This window comes from Thermobia domestica, chromosome 11 (genome assembly GCF_964235325.1).
Source record: "Thermobia domestica chromosome 11, izTheDome1.hap1.1, whole genome shotgun sequence".
Classification (NCBI taxonomy): Eukaryota; Metazoa; Arthropoda; class Insecta; order Zygentoma; family Lepismatidae; genus Thermobia; species Thermobia domestica.
This window is the reverse complement of record NC_137464.1, coordinates 63,302,775-63,328,937: the sequence shown is the minus strand read 5'-3', so window position 1 is coordinate 63,328,937 and position 26,163 is coordinate 63,302,775. Positions and strand designations below refer to the sequence as shown.

At 33.0% G+C, this 26,163-nt stretch overlaps 1 protein-coding gene across 2 annotated transcripts in view; it reads left to right on the top strand.

Annotated features, from left to right (window-relative positions):
- Positions 1 to 254: 254 nt before the first annotated feature.
- Positions 255 to 26,163, top strand: part of LOC145664106 (luciferin 4-monooxygenase-like) — a 69,366-nt gene continuing 43,457 nt past the window's right edge. Inside the window, exons 1-2 of one of the 2 annotated variants that reach the window (XM_081730458.1) lie at positions 255 to 513; positions 17,334 to 17,473. In XM_081730458.1, the coding sequence (XP_081586584.1) occupies positions 17,363 to 17,473 (111 nt within the window). In that variant the 5' untranslated portion in view covers positions 255 to 513; positions 17,334 to 17,362. Of the gene's footprint in view, positions 514 to 17,333; positions 17,474 to 26,163 lie in introns of those variants that run through there. The other variant, XM_081730459.1, reaches the window with a different exon arrangement.

Here is a 26,163-nt window from a genome sequence, read left to right as displayed (position 1 = left end):
ACTGAAAAAAAAATTCTGATTCATTGTCATTTCTTAACAGTTACAATGTAATAAAATGGACGATTACTATCTTTGATTACTGTAATAGTTTTAGAAAATTAACTTGCAGAAACTTGGGTACATTTTGCACAAGTTTTCCTTATGTACTTATCGTTTGTTTATAGATGTAAAGTGCTCGTCGATCGGATTGTGTTATGTCATCTCTTCCACTTTGAGGAATAAAAAAAAAAAAAAGAATCAAAGATTGCATTCTCACTGCTTTGAGAAGACGGGTTGCTTTGACGTAAGGAATGTGATTTAATAACTTGACATCCCAAGGCAAAGAACTACAACATAGAAACGAGAGTAATTATTATGTAGATAGCATTTACTTCAATGAGTTTCACTAAGAAATGATAAGATAACATAAACACGAAACTCAGGAATGCGACAATGGTCACCAGATCTCAAAGCAACTCTCTAAGTGGTGTGTAAATAGACGTGCACAGAGACCGTGCTCTAAGACTCACTCAGGTATGTGTCTTCATTTCTTAACACATTGTAGTGTTCATTACTGTTTGAAATTCTTATCTGGTCTTCTGCTATATGAAAATATAAGTTCGCTTGCTGTACGAACATTTTCCTTTATGTAATTTTGTCACATAAAATAAGATTAGAAGATAATATGTCTTTGCCAAGGACATTACGCCTGCAGAAAACATGTGTGTTATACAATGAGGTTTGAGTTACTGGTGAATTGGTTAACAAATATACAGTGTACAGCTATGAACTAAAAACATTTTAAAAGTGAACGTGTTTTATTCAAGACAATCAATTGTTAAAAAATTCACACCTGGCCCATCAAATGGCTTTGCCTTAGTAAATACCAATCATTATTGCAAAAGATAATAATAATAATAATAATAATAATAATAATAATAATAATAATAATAATAATAATAATAATAATAAATCAAATGCTGTATTTCAGAGTTCTATAAGGTAGCTATTTCCTGTCTCTTTATATGTATCTTAATATATATATATATATATATATATATATATATATATATATATATATTTTTAAGTGGAAGCCCGTGATATAAAGGCTACAATGTAATAAATTAACAAAGTTGAAAGTATGAAATTAATTAGTTACGAGAAACGAAAAATCATTGTGAGATTTGCTTTATCTAAGTGTTTATTATGTTTTTTAACGTTATATTACCATGGTAAAAGGTAATGGTACCTCTATTTGAAATGGGCCAATATTGCTCACGGACAATGGTAATATAAATCCAGACATCCTATTCATAAGTTAGGCACATAAAGGAGGTAGCACCATGCTCCAGTCCCTTTACATTCCCTAGGCGTTGAGTACTCAGTTCATTGTATCATGTTAGATGAATTTTAATTGAAGTATCGCATGGCTATAGGGAAAACATTTTTTAAAAAAAAAGTGATTTTGAAAAAATGAAGAATAAAAATTTTAATTATTTCCGTTAATGGGTTTCTATCCCAGGAAGAACAGAGAAGTCATATGGTTTAGTACAGTGGTCCTCAACCTTTTTTGATTGACGACACTTTACTTTTCCGGCGGGAGTTCATACGGTTCGGTTTCCACGTTAGTCGGTCTCGTCTCTCATACACTTTACTTAGCATGCAGTAAATCGCGACACACTTGTTTGATATTTTTATTATAAATAATAATAATAATAATAATAATAATAATAATAATAATAATAATAATAATAATAATAATAATATCTATCATAATAGTGAAACCAGTTAGTTTTTTAAATGACTCTATATAGCACTGAGCATTATTGCTATCGCTTGAGGTGTTGAATGGTACATTTACTCGATTTTAATTAATTATTATTAAATTCTTCATGATTCTTAAATTCTAAAATTACACGATATACTTTTAGGGGACTGCATGACACACCAATATGTCACGACACATCGGTTGAGAACCACTGGTTTAGTAGAATGACGTCAAGGTGGAATACTTTTAAAAACAATACATATCTTCGGGACAAAATAAGACAATCGTATGTTTCATATATGTATGGAAAATTTGCGATTGTGAGAAGGAGGGAAATATTGGAGGTCGGAATCATTAATTAACTTTATTCAATTTGTATTTATTTAATTACGAAGATATGTAAAGAGTAGTTGGGGAACACGTCATTGACCATGTTGAGGATAGGTATACCTAACTACTGGTAATATTTAAGAGGTAATCCTATATGCGAAATAGATATATATTTATTAATAATATTGTAGAATTTATTGAATAACACATTAATGTAATACATCAATGGCTGATTTAAATGGTTTTGGAAGATTAAGATCTACAAACTGAATAATTTCTTGTAAATTAATTATAAATAATAATAATAAAAAAAAAACATTCAGTTGGCTTTTAAGCTCTTACACAATAGGAATTTGCTGGCGTCGTCCTGGTATTGTATACATAGGCCTATAAACAACGAACTCGCATAGATACCTTGGATACACTAATGTTGTTCGATGACATTTGAAGTACTAACAGCATTGCTTTTGCAGACATTATGATCTCCTTGCTTTCTAGGATCTAACCGGTGTTCTGGAACCATGGACATAGGGGCATAGCCTCTCAGCTTTTTGACAAAAAATGTCCCTTATAAGATGACCAAAAAGGTCAAAAATGAGAAAAGAAAATAGTCAAAAATGAGGTCTGCCCCCTAGCAGAAAATTGATAACTCCGCACATGGCTGGAACTTTCAAATTAAGATCAGTATGCACTTTATACACGTTTTGTGGGGCGAATTTCGTTCGAATAACTTTTTTTTTTTTTTTTTTTTTTTTGCAAAATTGGTGCATATTCTGCAGTTAAGCAAAGTAATTATGAATATCATTTTAATATTGCGTACATGAAATAAATATTTTACAATATTGTTAGCATTTAACGGAAAAACTATCTAAAGATGGCCCATATACCATCAATAGAATTTATTGAGCTGAGCACTATGAAATTCACGAATGTAAAAGTTCATGCGTAGTTTTTGAGAAAATGAAGGAAAATTAATTAATTTGAAAATCTAAAAATCGTTGCTATACGAGAACCATTTTATTTAATGAGATGAAACTGATGCTAAAATACACCCTCATTAAGCTCATCTTTATGACATTAGTGAGATGAGAATACCTAGTGCGGTTAATTAAACAGCCTAAAAGCATAAATAACTCCCAAATTTTATTATTATTTAGTTAAAATGTTGTCCAAAGATAAGGTATGCATCAGTCGGTAATGACACGTTTGTGGATAAATTCTGAGTGCATAATTTTGAGCAAAAAAGAAGGAGAAGAAGAAGAGGAAAAACGAACTTCTGAGGTGCTAAAGTATATGTCGTTCATTGCCAACAATTGACAGTATTAATTTTGCTGGAAGAAATTATTTATGGACTGTGATTATCTGATTAAGATAGCAGTGCTGATTTTAGTTGAAGTCTGTGATGTTTACCTTAATTCGCGAGCACAGGGATGGAAACGCGGAGAGTGTTACTGCTGCAGTGTATCCATCGGTTTTTCAAAGTTGCAGTTTAGAGGTTATAACTAGCCTAATCTGTGCGCGCTTAATAAAGAACGCCATAAATTATATAGCTAGTTGTTATTGAATGTAGGAATGAATCATCATTCCTGCAGTAATGGAGACGTATTGTGGATAGCAATATATGCATGAAAATTACCAATTCAAGAACAACCTAGCACAATTGACAATTCAGTGAGCTTCTACTTTGTATTAAGCACATTGTACGAAAATTATTCAATTTCACTATGAAATAGGAGCAACTTGAAAATAAAAGCAGAAATGACGGTTCAATGCCTAATTAATTTAGGGTTACATTAGAGTTAAAACAAAGCTTTCCAACTTGGATGTCATGAGATTTTTTTTTTTTTTGTTAGAAATTCAAAAGTTTAAACGAAGGAATAACATGTGATAAAACGATACTTAATATCCTTATTAATTTTCGTTCAGCTCCTTAAGTGCGTAATCAACTTGTTCATTTCTACAATTTTGTGAGAATAACACTCAACTATACTACTAGATGTCTCTGTTCTTAATGTTGTAAGAACACTAAATTCATACTGTTTAATGAGGAATATTTCGAGATGAGTTTCAAGTGCTGTGTCGATGAAGGGTGTCCTAAACCGGTGTGTCTAATATGTGAAAAAGACAAACTAGTGAATGGGCGCATCCACCGGGGGTTTCATCGGGTCCGAACTCTCTCAAAACCTAGTAACTTTTAAAATAGTATATTTTGTTTCATATGTTTCAGGGCCCACCTTGTCCGGACCCTTTCTAATCTTTCGACTTTAGATCCCCCCCCACTAACAAATATTCCTATGGGTGGATGCCTCGTATCGTGTAGATAGTAAACTTGTGTGTACTAATACTAGGGTGTCACCATAAGGCAAAGGTTGCAAAACACTGGTTTAGAAAATTGCAGGATATCTTGTAAGTGTAAGTTAAGACTGAACAAACTTTACGATGATTGCATATGGGTTTCAAATATATAATCCTATGTATATCGGTTGACACAAATTTTCTTCTCGAGTTTCAGCCAGGAGAAAGTTCATATACATTTTCATTCGAGAAAAACGAAAGTCATATTTCCTAGTCTAGTGGCTAGTGCGTGTGCCTTTGGTGCAGAGTCGGATTTAAGTTTCGTGGGGCCCTAAGGTATTGAAGATAATGGGGGGCCTTTAAGTATCAAGATCAGCGTTTCCCAACCGGTGTGCCGCGGCACAGTAGTGTGCCGCGAATGGATCGCTGGTGTGCCGCGAGGAAATCGGAACAAAATTATTAATTCTATAGCAATCAAATTGCAAGACATACAGAAAAAGGTATATTTGTATTTCAAATTACTACTATGAATCTAAAATTTAAAGTTTCATACTGTGTTACTTTTCTGTAGAACATTTTTCTGTACATTTCTAATTTTGAAAAAAAAAAATGTATTTGTTATCATTGTTATGACCATTATTGCTTCTTTATTGTTGCAGACTATTTCGTAACTTGAAATTTTAAAATATTATTCAATCCTTCCGGCAAAGTAAACATGCATACGAATTACCTATATTTGTGTTTTAAAAATAAAAGAGATTCGTTTGTTCGTTCGTTATTTAGTGAGCCTCCTTCTTAATGAAAGGTTGGATACAGTTTTCGAAAAAAAAAGTGTATTTTTTAACAACTTGAGCCCTATATCTGATTGTAATTGTTTTCTATTTTTAAATTAAAATGAAAAATAAGCATAATGATTTACCACGGGGAAAAACAGTGGTCTAGCTTTCTTCTCTGTGAGAAGGATGTCAGTAATCAGAAAAAAATACTACAGTATTTTATATTTTCAAATAATAATAATAATAATAATAATAATAATAATAATAATAATAATAATAATAATAATAATAATAATAATAATATGTGTGCCGCGAGAATTCAAGTTACCCTGAAGTGTGCCGCAAGTTGAAAAAGGTTGGGAAACGCTGATCAAGATGAACGTAGGCACACCATACAGAAATAAAAAAAAAAACTAGTAATTCTTAGAAAGCAGGGTAATGGAAGGGGCCCTATCGCTTACGTCATATTAGTCTACACAACACGAAGCATTGTTGTTATTTGTAGATTTTATTTTATTTATTATTTATCTTATATTTTGGAAATATACAACCAGTTGTTTTCTTTAATTTTTGGGGCCCTCAAGATAGTGGGACCCTAAGCTATAGCTTGTTTAGCTTATACGTAAATCCGGCACTGCTTTGGTGTACATGGTCCTGGGCTCAATTCCTGGTGGAACAGCCCGAAACATTTAATTTCACAATCATTCATTTTCATATATCATCTGTCTCCTTCAGCCTAAAGATCATATCCATGGGACGTTAAACTAAGTCGTTTTGTCAAGTAATCTGAACCCATTGCGACTAAAGGAAGATGAAGAAGAAATTTTCCCTGCTCATCCTAAAAGATTATGGGGTTAGAAACTAGACTTTCGGGATTGACTTATAAAATTTGATTTGAGTGCATCCTTCTTTTAGAATTATTATCAAAATCGAGCTCTTTGGCAGAGTGAGAATAGAAGTATCTGGTAGTGTAAATTGAGTATCGTTTTCTCAGCATATGGACCGCTTGGATGCCAAGTGCTTTAACTCTAAAATTGGCATTTTTCAGGAGAAAGCTTTGAAGTTCAATATCTCGTGAAAAATTCATATTTATTTTATGGTTGTAGCCAAAAACATAATTATAAAAATTTATTTTCCAATGTTGATAGTGAATAGCATACTATTTATTCGATTTACAATTCGATTTATGTTTATTTTTGTAATTTAGGCCTATTCTTTACTACTACTAGGAGAAAACACGATCTGATATTTAACAGTATTTTTTTACATATACATTTATAAATATAGCTATAAACAATCTGGTCCAGCAGAATTATTAATTATTACTGGCAATGAACGACATACTCTTTAGAGCCGCAAAAAATCTTGTTTTTGGAGATTTTCTCGAACACTACGCATGAGAATTTTTACCCTTAAGCTCATAATTTTGTTGAGCTCGATGTGATCTATCAACTGCTATGTCTTATTTTTGAAAATATTTTAGTTAAATAGAAAATAAAGATTAAGAGTAAATCATAGTTTTGGGCTACACCTCATTCAAAGTACTACGTACTGTCATCTTGCTAGTGTTATAACGAAGAGCTTCATAAGAGTGAACTTCAGTATTAGTTTTCACTTTAATAAGTGGTGTGGTTTTTGTTCAATATCGATTTCTAGGTTTAGAAAATATTTTTTTAAAATTTTGTCAGAAACTACGCATGAGCTTTTTCACGAACGTATATAATTTGTTCTACTTAGTAATATCTACCAAGGAAATTATCATCGTATTGTCCTCCAGTACTTCCTGACCTTAATACGTTCTACAATTTCACGTCATAGCCTCATACAGCCTGCAACCATTTTACAAATTTAAATCTCCACACACTTAACAATATCCTTGTTTTTTAAAAGTGCAATTTCATTCCCATCCTAAGATCAGAGGGCCATAGAAGGTAACGCCTTCTCTGCGGCCATGAGCATTCATTTGTTGCTAGTTTCATTGGGAGATGGGTATCAGAATTTATTTACTTATTGAAACATTTATCTGGTTAGGCATACAGAAGGTGACCTGAGCATGGTATGTAATATGCTATATGATAAAATGAAGTGCAGGTAACAGAATACAAAGATATATATGGTGTTAGTTGCGACGATGGTGTTAATCTTCTGCTCTGGGGCTACTTAGAACGAGTTTAGACATTTGGAGTAATGTTAGTTACAAAAAAAAAAAAAAAAAAAAAAAAAAGCGCACGACTGGGGTTATAGCGAGTGGTGGCCTGATACTGGGGTTATAGTGAGCGGTATCATGTTAATGGATAGCAAGAAAGTAATTTAACGGTGAATATGCGTAACGTGGTAGAGCTGGAGTCTCATCTAACAAGTCAAAGTTCTTTCCAAAAAATCGGGGATCCGGAAACTGCGCATATATTTAGATAGAGGAGGGCCACGAAGGAATATTGGTGAAATATCCCGGGCCGACAGCAGAGGATAAATCCAATATGGCCGCCCGAAAGTCATGTTGCAAGCAACCTCTCAATGGTTTGAAATTTCGCGGACGTTGACGTATTGAATCCAATAGGGCCGATCAAAATGTCAATGTGTTAACGACTCGTGTCTGGAAAACGAATTGTACTATGGAAGTACAGTATCACTAAACGTGTACGAAAAGCATTAAACGATTCAAAATATCGCCATCTGAAAGCCAATATGGCCGAACAATATCCTGAACCAAATATCTCGTACTACAAAAACGAAATTTGGTGTAAAGGTCCATTACCACTAGTAGGTGAGGAAAATAATACAAATGGAACACAATTTCTACATCGTGTATCCAATATAGCCGCGAAATACGCATATAAAATATACATTGTAAACAGTTCAGGTGATTTCGCATGAAAATCATCTACAATTCACTGGAATAGACTTTGCAGGTGAAATGTCAGTAAGTTAAAAATGTTACCAGTGCCTGTGTTATCTGTTTGAAGTGTTACACGCAAACATATACTGTTCATTTGGGAAGGTCTAGAACGCACTAGCCACAAACGTTCTAGAATACGCGTCTTAAAGTTTGCAAGCCATATCATATATAACAAAAATCGCCCTTGCCAACACTGGCACGATGGCTACATAGGTAACATCGTGGTTTACGATCCAAGGGTCCTATGTTCGAACCCGACGCAAATCAAAAACATATTTTTCGTTACATAATTATTAATTTTTCTATACATTGTTACAGAAAACTAAATATGTATTGGTCCAATATGTTTTTGATATGCACCGGGCTCGAACATAAGACCCTTGGATCGTAAACCACAATGTTACCTATGTGGCCATGGTGCCAGTGTTTGGCAAGGGCGATTTTTGTTATATATGATATGGTTTGCAAATTTTAAGACGTGTATTCTAGGACGTTTGTGGCTAGTGTGTTCTAGACCTTCCCAAATGAACAGTATATGTTTGCGTGTAACACTTCAAACAGATAACACAGGCACTTGTAACATTTATAACTTACTGGCATTTGACGTGCAAAACCGAAATGCATTAAGAACTTACTGGCATTTCTGTTCATACATATATCAATCTGCAAAACATTAAGTCAATCTGCCCATGGGAAGTGGATGAGAGGTTGCTTGCAAAAGTCGATTGGCATGACCTTCGGGCGGCCATATTGGATTTATCCTCTGCTGTCGGTCCGACATATTTTACCAGTATTCCTTCGTGGCCCTCCTCTATCTAAATATATGCGCAGTTTCCGGATCCCCGATTCTTGGGAGAGAACCTTTACTTGTAAGAGTTCATGGATAATCTTATGAGCGTCCGCTATGCGGCGGGCGTTCGTGATGGTAAGAAAAAAGCATTGCGTAAGGCATGGCGTTCCAGTTTATTCATGATAAACTACAATAAATCTGACCACAGAGAAGTTATTTATTGCTTTCTACGGCCCATTCATCCTCGGATAGTAATGAAAACTTTTTTTTTTTAACTTATCAATTGGTATATTAAGTCTTATCATTGGACAATTTATTTTCCGTTAATCCCTAATAATAGTGTAGAATAAATGTATTTCAAAAGTAACACAATTATACACCTATTTACTGTTTAAGTAGGGAGTACACTGTATAATATAAAAAGCTTCCTATCCTATATTTTTAAATATTAGAAGTTTAAGAATGACAAGTCATATATCAAAAGAAACGAGCCGGTAGTTATCAGACAATAAGCTGTTAATCTTTTTAAAAAAAGGAAAAAATATTTGGAGGATCTTAAATTTCTGTTTAAAATATTCCGGCGACTCCACTTATTCTAGTAATACCAGTTTTCCATATTCTTAAAGATTACAGATTACTTGGATATTTTCACTGCTTAGTTACAGTTTTACAAAAGCATTCATCTACGGCGCTAATTTCATAACAATAAATTAAAGAGAAATAATACAGTTTTATCTTTAGACATGTCATTCTTATCTCTTTTTATATAGCGAGGTGAAATTAAGTGAATCAAGCTTTTTCAACTTGTTTACATATACAAGATTTTAATCAGAATTGAGCAAGTACAACATACCATGTATGAGTAGTGAAGGTGATATGGTTTACGTAGAAGATGTAAATAAAAATAACTAGCAATGCTGTCCATTGTTGAAGTGAACGAGCCTCCCTCTCATTAATTTCAACCCAAACTATAGGAGTAAGTCTCTAATCTTTGATGAAACACACACAATGTTCCGTAAAGATCTCACTGTGTTTGATATTCATTGGGGAGAACACATCGTATGAAATATCAGAGAATTCCATAGGGCCCTCATTATTGGCCCACTTCAACTTCAAGCAATTAAGATATTTAAAAACTCTCGGAAAGAAATGGGCCATATTCGAAGAAATTCTATTCTTTTAAAAAATAAAAATTACAATAGACTTTTATTTAAATCTTCGGGGATGGGGGAGTTAAGTGAATCCTCATATTTGATTGACTTAACTGCAAGAATGGGATTCTCAATAAACACATACATCATATTGTATTAAAATCAAATAATACACATTTACGAAAATTACCATACAACATAATTTTTAAACCGTCCATGAAAATCTAATATTTTAAAGAAAGATATTTTGGATCATATTGTTAATCGGAGTGGGGAGTAATCAATACTATATTCGCGGACTATATTCACCGTTCATTCTTGATTGTTTTTAATCCCAAGCACTGGGGATTACTGAAAACATTCAAAGAAAATATACTTAACATTATATCAAAACCGAATGAGTTTTAGAAAACTTACCGTAAACTCAAAATAAATAAATAAATAAATAAATAATAAAAAATAAAAAAAATCGGTGCGAGGACAGGATAGCATTATAAATCCACTACTTTCTTCTTAGAGAGGATGATGGGAGAACCTGAAAGTAAATGTACGACATATTACGTCAAAATGAAACATTCTTTAACAAAAATTATCGTCAAATAAATTTTTGAAGTTGAGTGCTAATGATGGGGTAGGGTTGAATTTATTCTTTCACTCTTCACAGATTTTAACTATAAGTTGTGGGGATATTTTACCAATACCATAAAGAAAATATTCACTAACTTTTGTCATAATCGAATCATTTTACGTAGTTTATATTGGAAAATTGTCTTGCATATAGATGGATAAGATTGAAAGAGGTATGACATCCCTTTTACCCCCTTATACTTGATGAATTAGCACCAGTGGCTTAACCAGGATTTTATTTCGGGAGGGGCCAAGACTACCTAGTAGACGTATAGTAGTCTGTAAAAGATGTAATCTGATCTGATATGAACAAAATTGAAAGTTTGAATTCTCCCTACTACAGGAAATTTAGTTATCCCTATTATTAACATGCTAAAAGGCCTTAAAATAAAAATTCAAATTCACAAATTCTCTATTATTAGCGATTGCTATTTTTAAGCTTGCACTCTATTATTTTGTACATCTTTATTTTTATATGTAATTACACACTCTTTACTAACAATTATTACTCTAAAAATTAATTTAAGGTTTTCACTGAGTTTTTCCTTTTGTACAGTGTTTTGACTTAATTCAATATTCATTTATACATTTGTTCTATTTTAGGTTTATTGATACATTACAAACTTTGCAATACTACTGATTAAAATGTACAAAAAATACACTTTAAAATTTATAACGACGGACTTTTAAATGTAGTCGTGAACTAATCGAAATTTTAAAACCCTATGACACAGGTGCAGGTGCCTTCCAAGATCAAACACTTTAATAGTTATGAAAATACAGTTAAATGCTTTAATATTATGAACAACATATAGGCTATTAATTTCAATTATTGTTCACTAGCAGCGTTCACCCCGCTTCGCTGCGGTCACCCCGGAACGCAATAAACTTTGTTACTTAGATAATTTTTACTTTTTCGCTTTCAAGTGATATGATAAAAACCATAGTAGATTGCAGTAAATGTTAACATTATATCGCCTGTCATTTATGTTAACCCGCCGAGTGACACGGTCATGCGGGTTGCATATAAATACGTTTATTTTTACCTATGATGAACTAACAAAGGATTTGTACGTTATGGACACTTGAATGGTCAATTATCTCAAGACACTGGTAATTGAAAATTAAAGTGATATGATAAAAACCATCTAGGGTCCAAATCCTAATAACCCCCCAAAAATGAAAGAAATTGGTTCAGCCGTATTAGCGTGATGAGGGAACAAAGGATTTGTACGTTCTCTTTTATATATAAGATGTACATAACTTCACAAAATTGTGTAAGAAAGGTTTATAAAATGTATTATTATTTGACACATAAACCTCGACAGATTAACAATTTCATACATAGCACATTCTTGTTAATCAATGAAATATATTCTATTAAATTATCACTAAAATTATTCAGTAAAATATTCTAGAATTAATTCAAAATTCGAGAAGTTTCCCATATTTACAGTTTCATATCTAATCTTCTTGGCTTCTTTGCAAGTCCAGTTATTCGAAAAGGACAACAGTAAACTATCGCACGACGATATTTCGCACATGATGTCTCATGCCTCAATGCAGATTACTAGCGCTCTCTACACGCACGGTGCTTGTGTGTATGTGAGAGAGTTTGCATATTTTTAAAGATACTGGACAAATGACAAGCAATAGGCTGATGATATTTTGGAAATTTCACCAAAATTTGTCTGCAATGCTGCTATAAGGTAGGCCAAGTTAGTTTCGGAAGAAGTCTCGGCCCCTGAGCTCATAGCTGGTTGTGCCATTGATTAGATTAGCACCCCAAACAATAGGGTTCCTTCTGCAAGTGAAAGAGATCCAAAAACAAAGTTTCTGAAATATATTCCTTTACTATATTTATAATCTACAAATATGCTAAATTTAGGCATAGGTCTACTTGAAGTTTAAAATATTATGTAATCTATTTGATAGGCATATAACTATGTAAGATAACAGCACTGCATATTACATTCAGAGCGGATTAGCCTAAAAGTATTGGAGTTTCGTTAATTAGGAATACACAGAATTTTTTATTGTGTTACAAATAGCAATTATGGTGTAAGCGCTACCTACAATATTAGCATTTGTTGAACGGTACCTAACATGATATTAGAGTTACTTTTTTGTATGATTTGTTATATAAATTAAGATTTACGTTCTACTTTAATTACGTTTCAATTAATGTTCTCCTTTTTAAAAAAAGAAAGAAAGAAAAGAAAAGAAAAATACAAATGTATATGATACACTATCATAAGCTAAAAGTTTAGCAAATAGCTAATTATATTTATTAGTTATCTTTATATTTATTAATTATATTTATTAGAACTTTCTTCCCGAACTCTGTCCAATATACAGTATATATAAAAATCTTAAATAAACGCTGTCTAGAAAATAGAATATCCTAACAAAAGTGATCGATTTAATATGCTTAATAGAATGTCTTTTTGAAGAAGAATGGCAAATATTTTTTACATCATTACAATGCGGAAATGTTCCGATTTAGAAATGCTAAGTTAGTTTCACGCAGTTGGATGTTTCATGATTGGGGGGTAACACTGTCTTTACAAATAAGCGTGTGGTGTTAATATTGGCTCGTGAAGTAATAGAATCATATTTCTTTTCAAAACGAGGGTGGGAATGCTGTGGCAGTTAATGGAGAATAGCACTACAACATGTATAACAGTATTTGTGTGTGTGGGGGGGGTACTGCATATGAACGGAATTCATATGGAACGCAAGCAGTTTCAACACGATGGATGTTACCTCCTTCGAGACGATTGTCTTGTTGCGTGAGAAATACCCGGACCAAATCCTCTATTGAAGTGATGACCAGGACTGGCCAGCTAGGTCATGTGACCTTACTCTTTGATACTATTTCCTGTTCGAGATTCTGAAATGCAAACACACTCCAAACAGTGCGAAACTCAAGGGGGAAAATAAACGGGTTATTAGCTATATCAATGAAAAAGTAATTACAAATTTAGTCAATATAGTGAAGTCCTGGAGAACAATGTCAATCTTTCACTCTTAAATCGAAATATTTATCCGTTGTAAGGATATAAAATTATTTGACATTTTGTAAACATACAGTATTTTATTAAGCACATTAAATTCGTCGCTTTGAAAGGGACACCCTTTATGTAAAGATTTAAAATGTATAATTTCGCAACTTTTAGGAAATTTAATATATATGTTTAAAAGAGGCAGAATAAATCGTCGTGAAATATTGCATTAGTATACTATACATGTATTTACGCTTAAATTGCAACTGCAAGAAATAAACAATTCGAATTTTACAACCTTGAGTCATAAGTCTTATAATATTTCCACAAACCCAAACAGCAGGTGCGTCTATATTTCGTGATTGATTTTAAGTGTAAGGTCAAACTGGCCAAAGAGGTTGAAATGGACTATTTAACACGGAGGTCGACACTAAGTCAGTGACTTCAATCTGTTTTTAGTGGGAGTGACGATGAGTGTTCAACAACGTCTGATACGTGAATTCGAACTCGGAGACAACACTGAGTAAGCAACCCAAATATTTATCATGCAAAAGGGGGAGATGCAGCTAACCACAGCACAGTTACTCGTTAGTTTCGGAAATTTCGTACAGATTATAAAAATGTCAAAAGTTTGTCTAAGGTTCGGCCGCCTCAGGGTAACAGATTCTGAGGTCATAGGACACACATTTGAGGAAAATCAATTCACAAGCAGACGACGATTGTCAAACCAACTTTGTAAGTTCCAGTTCACTATAATGCGTCACCTTCACGAACTCGGGAAAACCATTAGGAGCTGCTGTATTGTGCCACATGAGTTGACCCCAGCTCAGGTGCAGAGAGGAGTAGATATATGATATGCTTTTCCTGAAAACGGATTGTCACATGCGGCGAGAAGTGGGTATATTTCCGAATCCGAATATGTAAAAACAGTGGTTGAGCAAGGATCAACTTCCAGAATCTGTCATAAACATGGCCGTACCCAGAACAAAGTAATGTTCTATGTGTAGTGGAACTACAAAGGAGTAATCCTTTGGAGTTCGTTCCTAATAGCCGTACTAACAATACCAGCCTTTATTTCGAACAGTTGGAGAGGTCGTATGCTGCACTACCTCAAAAAATATCTTGCACTAGTAAACCGAAAGCGAACTCTGCTGAAACATGGTAACGCAAAACCACAATTGGGCTTGGTACGAAAAACTTAACAAAAACTCAGGAACTTGATGGCATCGAGCTGATCTCACATCCAACATATAATCCTGATCTTGCCCTTCGAATTGCTATCTACCTGTTTTTGGTACATATCGCACTTTTTGAGATCACTATGTTTCACCAAGCAACAGGAGATAGTAGAAACAGCAGGGACTGATTTCTTTTCCTGTAAGGACAAAACTTGATATCGAAGTGGAATCGAGCAACTGATACGAATATGGCTGAAGATGGTCCAACACGAGGGACTATACTTTGAATGTTAACCTGCGATGTTTATACTGTAATAAATACAGGTATATTGTGTACCAGAATATTGCAAGACTTATGACTTATCCTTATGTAATTCAAAGTCATATTGATATCTTTCACTAAAACTATATAGCTAGTACTATTAGATGAATATGAAATAAAAATAAAACAACTAAATACAGGATGGTCCATAAATCATTTGACACAAGCAGGTATTCAGTTCTCAATTAACCAGAGAAGCAATAGCTAATTGACATAAACAATATTCAATAAACAATGTGATCTGTTTCATGACAATACATGATTCGTGAATAATATGATACGTTGTTAAGAAATGTTTTTATAAAAGTTTTCATTTGTAATTCAGTAACTTTACAATGAATAAAAAGTTACCAAAAGATGAACGTGTGTTCGTACTCCACAAGTGGTTGTTACGTGATCACAATTTCCAAGATATGAATGAGTTCTTTGTGCGTTTTCCAAACATCTCCAATTAGGTAAGCAATTCATAACTGGGCTTAAGTTTAGAGTTGCCCCTCCAGTCCAGACTTGCCCTTGGACTTTGCAACATACAAAAAAACTGCTTAAAGTATTAAAAATTGTTACATTTCACTTAACTTCGGTACTCCGTGGGCTTCACAAGAATTGAAAAGGTTTACTTCATTATTTTTGCTCATCCGTTTTACAACTACCATGCTGCTGAAACCTTCCGCGAATGCTTCCGCATCCGGCAAATAGTACTAACTTCCACATATCTTTTCTCGTATTAAACATAACTCTCCTGCCGAAGTTACATTCCTAAACATCAAATAAAAACTTCAAATTATCATTTCTTACCTCATTTCTCCTGTAAATTTTCCTGATTTTTATAAAAAGCGGAGGGGTAACTCTAAACTTAACCCCATAACTGGAATAATGAACTTAAAAAGTACGGGTCTGAAGTGTTCAAAAGAGAGTATTCCTTCTCAATTTAATAAATTATCACCCATAACGTTACTTTGTGCTTAAAAGATTGCAAATGTTGAAACACTGATTTCGGTATCTTAATTTCTTAACCTAATTTCGAGTTTTGATGCAATTAGTAAATAATGTCATAGTTTCGTAGTTGATGAATAATTCATTTCAAATACCTTTATGGCTCATAATGAAAAAAAAATGATACGAGACAAAGATGTAATGGAAATGGATTTCTAAATGTTGTTAGTAAGATTCAAATTTAAACTATACGTATTGTAGTTATTTGGTAGAACATACAATCTAGAAATATAGAGGATGAAGGATGAAATGTATGAATGACGAGATGAATGTTTACCGTACGTGACTAGTAGTCGAGATTTCCGGACAGCTAACAATGTATACCACATCTTTTCCTAATTTATATACAGGGTTATCAAAATTTTGGGATCATAGGCTAACACCGTTATAAGTAAGGGTACTAAAGAAATGGAAAGAGAGGAAAGCTGCTGGATTGCAAGTAGGTGGTTTTGAATCTAAAATGGTGGAATTTTCCCAATCATACCAATTTTGGGTTCCACACTGGCGAAGCGTCCTGTTACTGTTTGTGAAGCATGAAAAAGTAGCGTTTTCAGTTCAGCAGACTGTTTGAATCTAACGTAAGACCACGTAAAAATGATACGGTAATGTGAGAGGAAATCTAGAACACTTTAAAACCGTTTCACAACAATGCTGTATTGTTGGTGTGGTGAGGGCCCAAGAAAGTAGCCTGATGAAAAAGCAAGTTTTTTTCTTCATTCATTTAACATAGGGTGCCTTACCAGTGTGGAGTCCAAGCGGCTGGTGCGATTGGACAAATTCATCTATTTTAGATTGAAAAGCACCTGTTTCTAACAACTTTCTTCTCTCTTTCCTTTCCTTTCCTTTCCTTTCTCTTTTGCATCTTACTGAATTGGCTATGGCCTCGGACTTTTGATATACTCAGTATATATTTTTAATATGCTTCAATGTTCGCTGCAAACGCCTTAACAATATTTTCCCACTACAATAATATGTATCTTTTCGTAGAGGTATTCTTTTAATATAACGAAAGAAATGCAGAGTTTAATATTTTGAGTGAAATTGTAGACAACGTATTATGATAGTGATTTTAAAAATAACATGTTAAAATAGTACTAGTATCATAAAGTTTTGATTGGTGATGATTTTACATTTTAAGATTTCGACATTACTGTAAGATATAAATTGATAGAGTGATTTCTTAAACTATAAATAATAACTTTGTTTTTGTATTTTCCTTATAGAATAATTTCTGGCTCAAGTACTTTTGATAATGGCGTCAGATAATATTGTAAGGGGACCACCTCCAATGCCAATACCTGATGTACCGTTAGGTGATTATCTTATAGAAAATATGAGCAAATATAGATCCAAGGTTGCTCAGGTAAGTAATTCTAACAATCAGAAAGGAAAGATAAAGTGAATTACAATGCGAAAATAATAAAGCTGTTCATTTTATAGTGGCAACATAAAACAAAAATATTGATACATAAATTATGCTAATGAATTTTACACAACTCTTAATCGTGTTGTGAAAGACTTCTAATCTAAAGTGTATATTTGTATATTCTAATGTATATTCGTTGGATCATTTTTAAAGAGCTCTCTCGTGGCAATATGATTAGGGTACGCGTCTTTGGTGCGAGAGACTCGAATTCGATTCCAGGTGGGAGCTCATGTGATTCAGATTCTAAAATTAAAGTATAAGACATTTCATATGGGTTCATTGAGACACTGAACTCCATTCCAACTAATAATGCATAGTGTTGAAGGGATGAGAAATCGTTGATTTAGCTACAATATATGACCTTACCAAAGTTATCTTTTATGGTTACTTGAACGTAGATATATTTGAAATTATGTTTAGCACAAATTGTATCCAAACTAATAACTTAACTAAAATTAAATACCTGATTTGAACTTTGCTTTTTAGTACAATGCAGACATTTAAGAATAAATTGGGACTTCATTCAATAATAAGTCAATATTGTTGAAAACTTTGTATGAGAATACCATAATGGAGAATCGATAAAGTGGATTAATCTTGCTATTCTTCAAACACTTAATTGAAAAATGAAATGAAATCTTTAAGTTGAACGTCCCACGATTATGCCCTTTAGGCTAAGGGAGACGGTAAACACTTAATTGATATAGTATCAGTTCATAACATATGGAATAGAGTTTAGTATCTGCAACTTTCAATAATAAGAAAGAGTGTTTCTGCTGTTTCTGCATTCAACTAGCGTTGAAAATATCTTATATACGAATAAATGGTTTTCATAAACTAGTGAAGAAAAACCTGAGAGGCTTCTCCGTCATTGCAAAGAAAGATCTCTTGGCGCATCAAATGAGTCAGGACCAGAATTATGGTCTCTATCACTCGGGAAAATTAATATTATAGTATCCTACTAAATATCAATTTTCCAAAATTCTCAATATGTAATTATCGCTATTTCCTAACCTTAAGCCGCAAAAGATTGTTCCTAAGCCAACCTCATTCAAAGGTGTTATATATATATATATATATATATATATATATATATATATATATATATATATATATATATATATATATATATATATATATTTATATATATATATTCTTCAAAATGTTTTGAATTTCATTTTAATTTAAACTTGGTTGAAGATTTAAATAAAAAAAGAAAATAATGCAATATTAATAATTAATTTAATCTGATACTATTTAGTTTGAAATTATCGATATTTCTAATAGAATTTTATGTATAAAAGTAATTGATTCTTAATGTTATATTTTCCAATCTACATGCGTAATTATTGGTATTAGTATTTTTATTGTTGGTTTTAACTTTTTCCAGAGTGGGAGGATGAAAACTTTAGCAATGTTAAAATCTGAAATTCAAAGAAGTATGAGTTTCACAAAAGTCACACATATTTGTATGGTATCACGGCAAAATGTACGAAATGATAAATTTCACGTGAGGTAGATTGAAATAAATTTCAACGTCTTCTTCGGCTTTTAAACCTTTTCCCAGATAGTTGGGATCGGCTTTACGGATCACTGTCCTCCACCTTTCTCTATCTTGTATCATATCCAGTATGGCATTACACTGCACTGTATCGTCCTTCACAGAACCAAGCTACTGCTGTTTTGGCCAGTCTCACGCTAGTTTCCCATTCAGTTCTATAGCATCTGATGAGCTATAAATTCTAAAGGTCTTCTTACATGCCCCAATCATCGAAGTCTACTTTATTACAGTTTTTCTCCACTAGTCTCACCTTTCCTGTTACTCGATCACTTCATTCTCCTTCCGTGTCACTTCACACATCCATCTTGCATCTTCATCTCAGCAACATACCGTATAAATTCTGTTCTTCTCTCTTCTTCATCCTGTTTGATCTTGAAGTTTTCCATTAACCTTCTAATTATATGGTATGCTTATTCTTCTTCTTACCAGGTTTCCGATAACTCATAGCTTTTATCTGTCATGGTTCCGACATTCTACGTTATTTTTCTGATCTTTTGCTGTTATTGAACTCGGTTCTTTAATTACTTCCTTCTTTAACCCTCTTCCTCACTTCTCACGGGCTTAAGGTAATAGTTCTGCGTGTCGTTTCAGTATCTACGCATTACAAAAAGAAAGTAATATTTTCATCTCTCTCTCTCTTTCTCTCTCTCTCTCTCTCTCTCTCTCTCTCTCTCTATATATATATATATATATATATATATATATATATATATATAGATAGATAGATAGATAGATAGATAGATAGATTGATAGATAGATACTTGAAGTTATATTTTGCAAACCAACATTAGATGTCTACTTGCTAGTATAATTATTTTTATTGTTCGTTATATTTTATCTGAATTAAGAGGAAAATGAACACTTTTGATGAAATATACAGATCCCAGATTCAGTGAAGTATAAGTTTGTTTTCAGTCGGATGTCTGTGAAAGGTTGATGGAAACTTAAAGAGTCAATGTGCCGTCTGTTATATAACGGCAAAGGACTTTCTAAATTAGAGGTGGAATGAAAAAAACTTGAAAGATAAACTAAAATTTGAACCCCGGCTGTTATTAAAAATGCTGAATTCTCATTGGTATGGAGAAAATATTTAACACTTGGAAACTTACAAACATCTTGGAGGAAGACCTTTGAATATTTACTAAAGCAAATTTCTATGATTTTCCATAATCATGACACGAGTGCGGTACAAAAATTGTGTATTCATGAGTTAGTTCAAGAGCAGAGGTAGTGTTTCAACGCACATAGCAATTACTTACAGGACAGGACAACCACCGTTGTTGTCTACTGTGAAAACTGATAAGGAGTAAACTAAAAATGCGTTTACTCGGCCTTAAAGAAGTTATTAAAGTATGAAAGGTGTCTAGAACAAAGACAAACTACATGACATGTGATAAATACCATAAATACCATTTAAAATAAATATTTCGATTGCTAAAATGTCTCATTCGTCCACTGCATCGCACTTGATTTTAGCACTCACTTGCATGCCTAGTTTATTCTGAGTCTGAGAAACATTGCCAATCAGGGTTGTGCCAGGAAGATAGCCTCAATGTAGTTTTCTTTTTGAAAACTTCATTTTTATTGATTCTATTTGTGATTATTTCTATTTCTTGTTGCTTTCGCTGAGAAAGAAATCACTGTTTTCTAATTTATTTCACATCAATATGAATCAAGATGTCCTTTTTTCAAATCGTATTTTTGCACTGCACTAAAGAGAAAGTAAAATACGACGATACTAACATTAAGTATAGTTTGTCAGTTTTGCTTCAAAAAAACTTGAATATAATTACGTGCTATATGAGACCATCACATTTGTCTTAAGTTCTTAGTGTCATTTACGTTTGAAAATATGACGTGTCACCATCTGCTTTAAAAATGCTCTAAACAATCTGAAGTAGATAATCAAACATAACAGAATTATTTCTTACGATTTTTATATATTTAATTAGTGTTACTGCTATGAATATTTTCTTTACATTGTCAACTTGTTTGTGTAGTTAATACATTAGTAATATTATATTTTTGAGGCTTTTACGATATAAGCAGATGTAAATTTTAATTATAAAAATAAATCCGCCTGGATTGTGTTTAATAGAGAGATATCAATAAACAGAAGTTATAACGACTTATCAAAAAGATAGTCGTAAACCTGGTTCGTTTTGCTAAAATAAAAATTCGAAGTGGTAGTATTTCTTCTTCATGTAAAAATTAGCTTCGATATGTAAATACCATTAATCTCACCTTTTTAATAAATATGACAACGTCTATAAATGGTGTTAAACTGGTTTATTATTTGATATAACTTAAATATCCTTTTCTTTAAACTGTTAAGTACACAAACTCACTGACTAGGTAACCATAAAACATGTCCATATCATCAACTATCACATAATAATCTTACATATATTAAAAACATTCTTCTTTTGTTAATATGAAATGAACATTCTACTAAGTATAGTGCACATGTATGAGTACTTTCTGCCCAAGGTACAGGTAAATATTACTCAAACCAAAGTATTTTGTTATATAAAAATGTCGCTCGACAAAGGGACTGAATATAAAAGTCATGAGTAGGCTTGGCTTTTATCTTCAAGAACCACTGGTCCGTTTACATTAGTGTTTTTACATTGTATATGTCCATCATATTTTGATCGCACCTTGTATATCTATTCATTACATTTCACATATACATTAATATAAATACATTCATAACAAATCTTACATTTCATCAATATTTATCTTTAATTACATTAATTATATTTATTTCATTATTATCCATTATATTATTATTATATTTTCTTATTAAAAATATCGTCGCTTATTTAATTAATCGATGAAAGGTACGATTTCAAAGAATGTAAAGGACAAACGTGGGTTACAAATAATATTAATCTTTAAGGGCGCATTAAATAACAAATAAGTCAGATGTTGCATTTAAAGGTATACATCGTAGCACTAAGATGTTATAATAAAGAAGAATTTCATTCAAGGTAGTCGTTGAATAATTAGTTTTATAGAATAGATCTTCTACTTAACATAATCTTTGACAATTAAGTTTTCAACACAAATCAATCTAATATAAATAATCTTTGCTTTTAATCATTTATGAATCGAATTATGATTCTTCACATTAACAAGAAAGAATAAAAATCATTTGAAAATCAATTTTTCAGTCTACTTAAAACTCTATTTAAGCATTTCAAGTATTTTTAAGAATCGTTTTCATTATTGATATTAACACATAAACCTTAAAATGAAAATTCACAAGAATCTATAACTAATATGGGTTTAACCTAATTTCATTGACGGTAATCATGTTACATTCGTACTTGCATATGAATCTAATAAAGTGCATTGTACCGCACAATCATGATTAGGTTCTACATTATGTTGTACATGTCTTTCATCGTCATTTTGATTTTGATATGAAGTGCCATCTCTTGATCTCCAATTACGTCTATCCACATAGTTCGCTGTATTCCTGGAATTTCTCTCGGTACTTCGATTGTTTTTATATCTACTGCTGTTGGGTGATCTGACATCATAATTACCATGATTAGTTAGATTAGGCGGATTCCCTACATAACTTTGCCTATTTTGCTCACTTGGATTGCTAGAGTATACTCGGCTTAGGTTAGGTTTCATATCATTCACACTTCGGATATCTAAATTCCGAACTGGCACCAAATGATCTGAATTATTCTTATTTTTACCCATTCCTGATTGTGGATCCATGGCATGGTATTGAGTTTCGTAGCATTGGACAAGCATCAATAAATGGCTGAAACTCATACACTGTGTGGAAAATAAGATCTGTTGCAATTTAAATGGAAGCAAATTTCGAATCGATGCTATTATTCTCGATTCCGATTGCAAAGGATTAACGACCTTTAATTCGTTGTAGACATTTACAACAAATTCTACAAGAGATTTGTGCAATCGAGGATTGAAGTGTTGATTTCTAAGGGTGGCATCTCTATTTGCCAGCAAAAAGTCATTTTCATAATTTGCGATCAATGCCGCTTTGAATTCCTCATATGAACTAATGTGATCACGTATTGCTTTAAACCATAAGGAACAAGGTGGGAGTAATACATGGGGTATTAATTTCATATATTGTGATCGATCGATACACATTATATTGCATTCGTCTTGAAATTTCTCTAAGAAAGAAGTAGCATTCTCATTACACTTACCACTGAATTTGCTCATAGCTCGAATTTCACTCATCTTAACACTTAATTTTACCTTCTTTTTCTCATTCCTTGTTCTTGTTGAGTGATAGTTCCTATCCGTGACATGCTGTGTCGTCACACCATCTATGTTTCGCTCATCAGTACTCTTCGGACAACTTTCTTCTAGTATAATATCTTCATCAGACCCCGGCGACGGCGAGTTCATCTCTGGTGAGTGGGGAAACTCAAAGCGATCACTACCCAGGTTATTACGGTAAATGTTGTCTTTAGCCTGTAACGTTCTAATCTCTTCCTGAATAGTAGCTAACAACTGTGTATTTACACGTATGTTATTAGAGTTGTTGCTGACCTGGATCTTTTGCTGTTTAATGGAAGATTCTATTACTTCTAAATCTTTTTTTACAGCACAGATTTCTTGATTTTGGTGATTGTGCTTTTCTTGACAATCATCGGATATCCTTTTTAACTTTTCCTCGAACTGTGAGGATATGTCGTTCACCACCTGGACAATTGTCTGTTTCGTTTCATTTGATTTCTGTTCTATCCGTCTACTTAATTCTTCATATTGCTTATTAGATTCGTCGAACTTTTGGTCCATTCGTCTACTTAATTCTTCATTTTGCTTGTTAGCTTGGTCAAACTTCTGTTCCATTTCGTCAAACTTCTGTTCCATTCGTCTGCTTAATTCTTCATTTTGCTTGTTAGCTTCGTCAAACTTCAGTTCTATCTTCTGTTCCATGGTCTTGTTAGCTTCGTCAAACTTCTGTTCCATTCGTCTACTTAATTCTTCATTTTGCTTGTTTATCTCGGTAGACATCTGCCTGAATTGTCGCTGTAAAGCTAACAAGAGTCGATCCTCTGATGACAAACCTGGTGTTACACTAGTTTCACCTTGGTCACTAGTATTTGATTCCTGCTGCATTGCTTCGTTGTCCATTTTTCTTATGATTACCTTACCACTTCGCAATATGGTTAAGTTCTTATTCATTAACTATAGTATAAAAGTAAATTCAACCTTACTCTTCTTCTTCGGGAACTGAATTTACAAAGTCCCGGGTGAGGTAAACCAAAATTTTATAACGACTTATCAAAAAGATAGTCGTAAACCTGGTTCGTTTTGCTAAAATAAAAATTCGAAGTGGTAGTATTTCTTCTTCATGTAAAAATTAGCTTCGATATGTAAATACCATTAATCTCACCTTTTTAATAAATATGACAACGTCTATAAATGGTGTTAAACTGGTTTATTATTTGATATAACTTAAATATCCTTTTCTTTAAACTGTTAAGTACACAAACTCACTGACTAGGTAACCATAAAACATGTCCATATCATCAACTATCACATAATAATCTTACATATATTAAAAACATTCTTCTTTTGTTAATATGAAATGAACATTCTACTAAGTATAGTGCACATGTATGAGTACTTTCTGCCCAAGGTACAGGTAAATATTACTCAAACCAAAGTATTTTGTTATAAAGTATTGAAATATTGGCATTGATTCAGTATATTTTTCTATGAGCTGAAGACTATGTTACTTGTATGATACAGGAAAGGTATTGAAATAACTTGCAGAACGTGAAGATCTTCCCGGACCGACATTTTCTCTGATCATAACCTTGTGCTAGTCGAAGTGAATATTCAACTGAAAAAATATGGACAGAAGAAAAGTAGACAACAACATATTGAATACTGACAAGTTGGAAAGCGAGGAAGTAAAATGTTTTCGATGAGTAATTCGAAGAAAAGTACTCAAACGAGGAAAGTATAGGTTCCTCATGGGTGGGAAGATATTAAACTTTGCACACAGCAAGCTACAGTAGAAGTAGTGGGTTACCATCAGGCCTGTATTTAGGTAAGTGCTATTCTGTGCTCGAGTACAGGGTGGCAGAATTTAGGGGGCTCCAAAATTTTGGATTGTTTTAAAGATTCAGAATAAAGTAGACCTAATATTTAAAACTAGTAACTCCCAGAATCCCAGGCAAGCGCGAGAAAATATGTTAATGTGTTTAATTAGCTCTTATTACAATAGTTACTAATTAGCTAGCTTATCTGATTTTTAAAAGGTCATTCTCTCCCACTCCCCACCCCAAGAAGTGAGGATGAAATTGAACATCATGAAAACTGATACCGTTAAACTCAGCGACCTCGAAAACTATGAATTCAACTCTAATATTGATTGTCTTCGATTATTTTTAAATGCCCCCATGTTATTCGTATGAGGACTTTGCACCCCATATCCCAGCTTAGGTGTGACCTAGTACCTGGAACAGGTCATTTGAATCAGTTCTCTGAGAGCTTTAAATCATATTAAAATTTCATGTTTCTATCTATTATGGTTCTCGAGTTGAAAAGTGCTACAGATAGTTTATTGTATTATTAATATAGATGATATTAAACCATTAGTGGCGGTGAGTAATGTAAACAATTATTTTTCTTATTAGTTATCACCATGGTGTTTCACAGTGACATCCACCAATGGATGAGTGGTTAAGTTTGTTACCTTGTAATCAAGGGGTCTCGCGTTCAATTTCCAGTTGGGACAAGTGGTTCGGATACCAAGTTAAGTTGTAGATCTTGTCCTTAGTACGTCATCATAATCCTATGGAAGACAATGGCAAACTATCAAGGGTTCACTTTGCCCAGGAACATTCAGGTCAAACACCGACCTTCGGGCAGAACACCAGATTATAATCATCATTGAGAGAATTAGGCCATTTAAAGTTATGTTGTAACTTTCGCAACTTGTAATACCTAAACTGCTACTCAACAAGAGCTGGTATGTTTGCAAAATCACGGCTTGTTTCCTTGTTTGAGACATAAGTTTGTGCGGAGGAGGAGGGGTGGCAAATTATTGCCT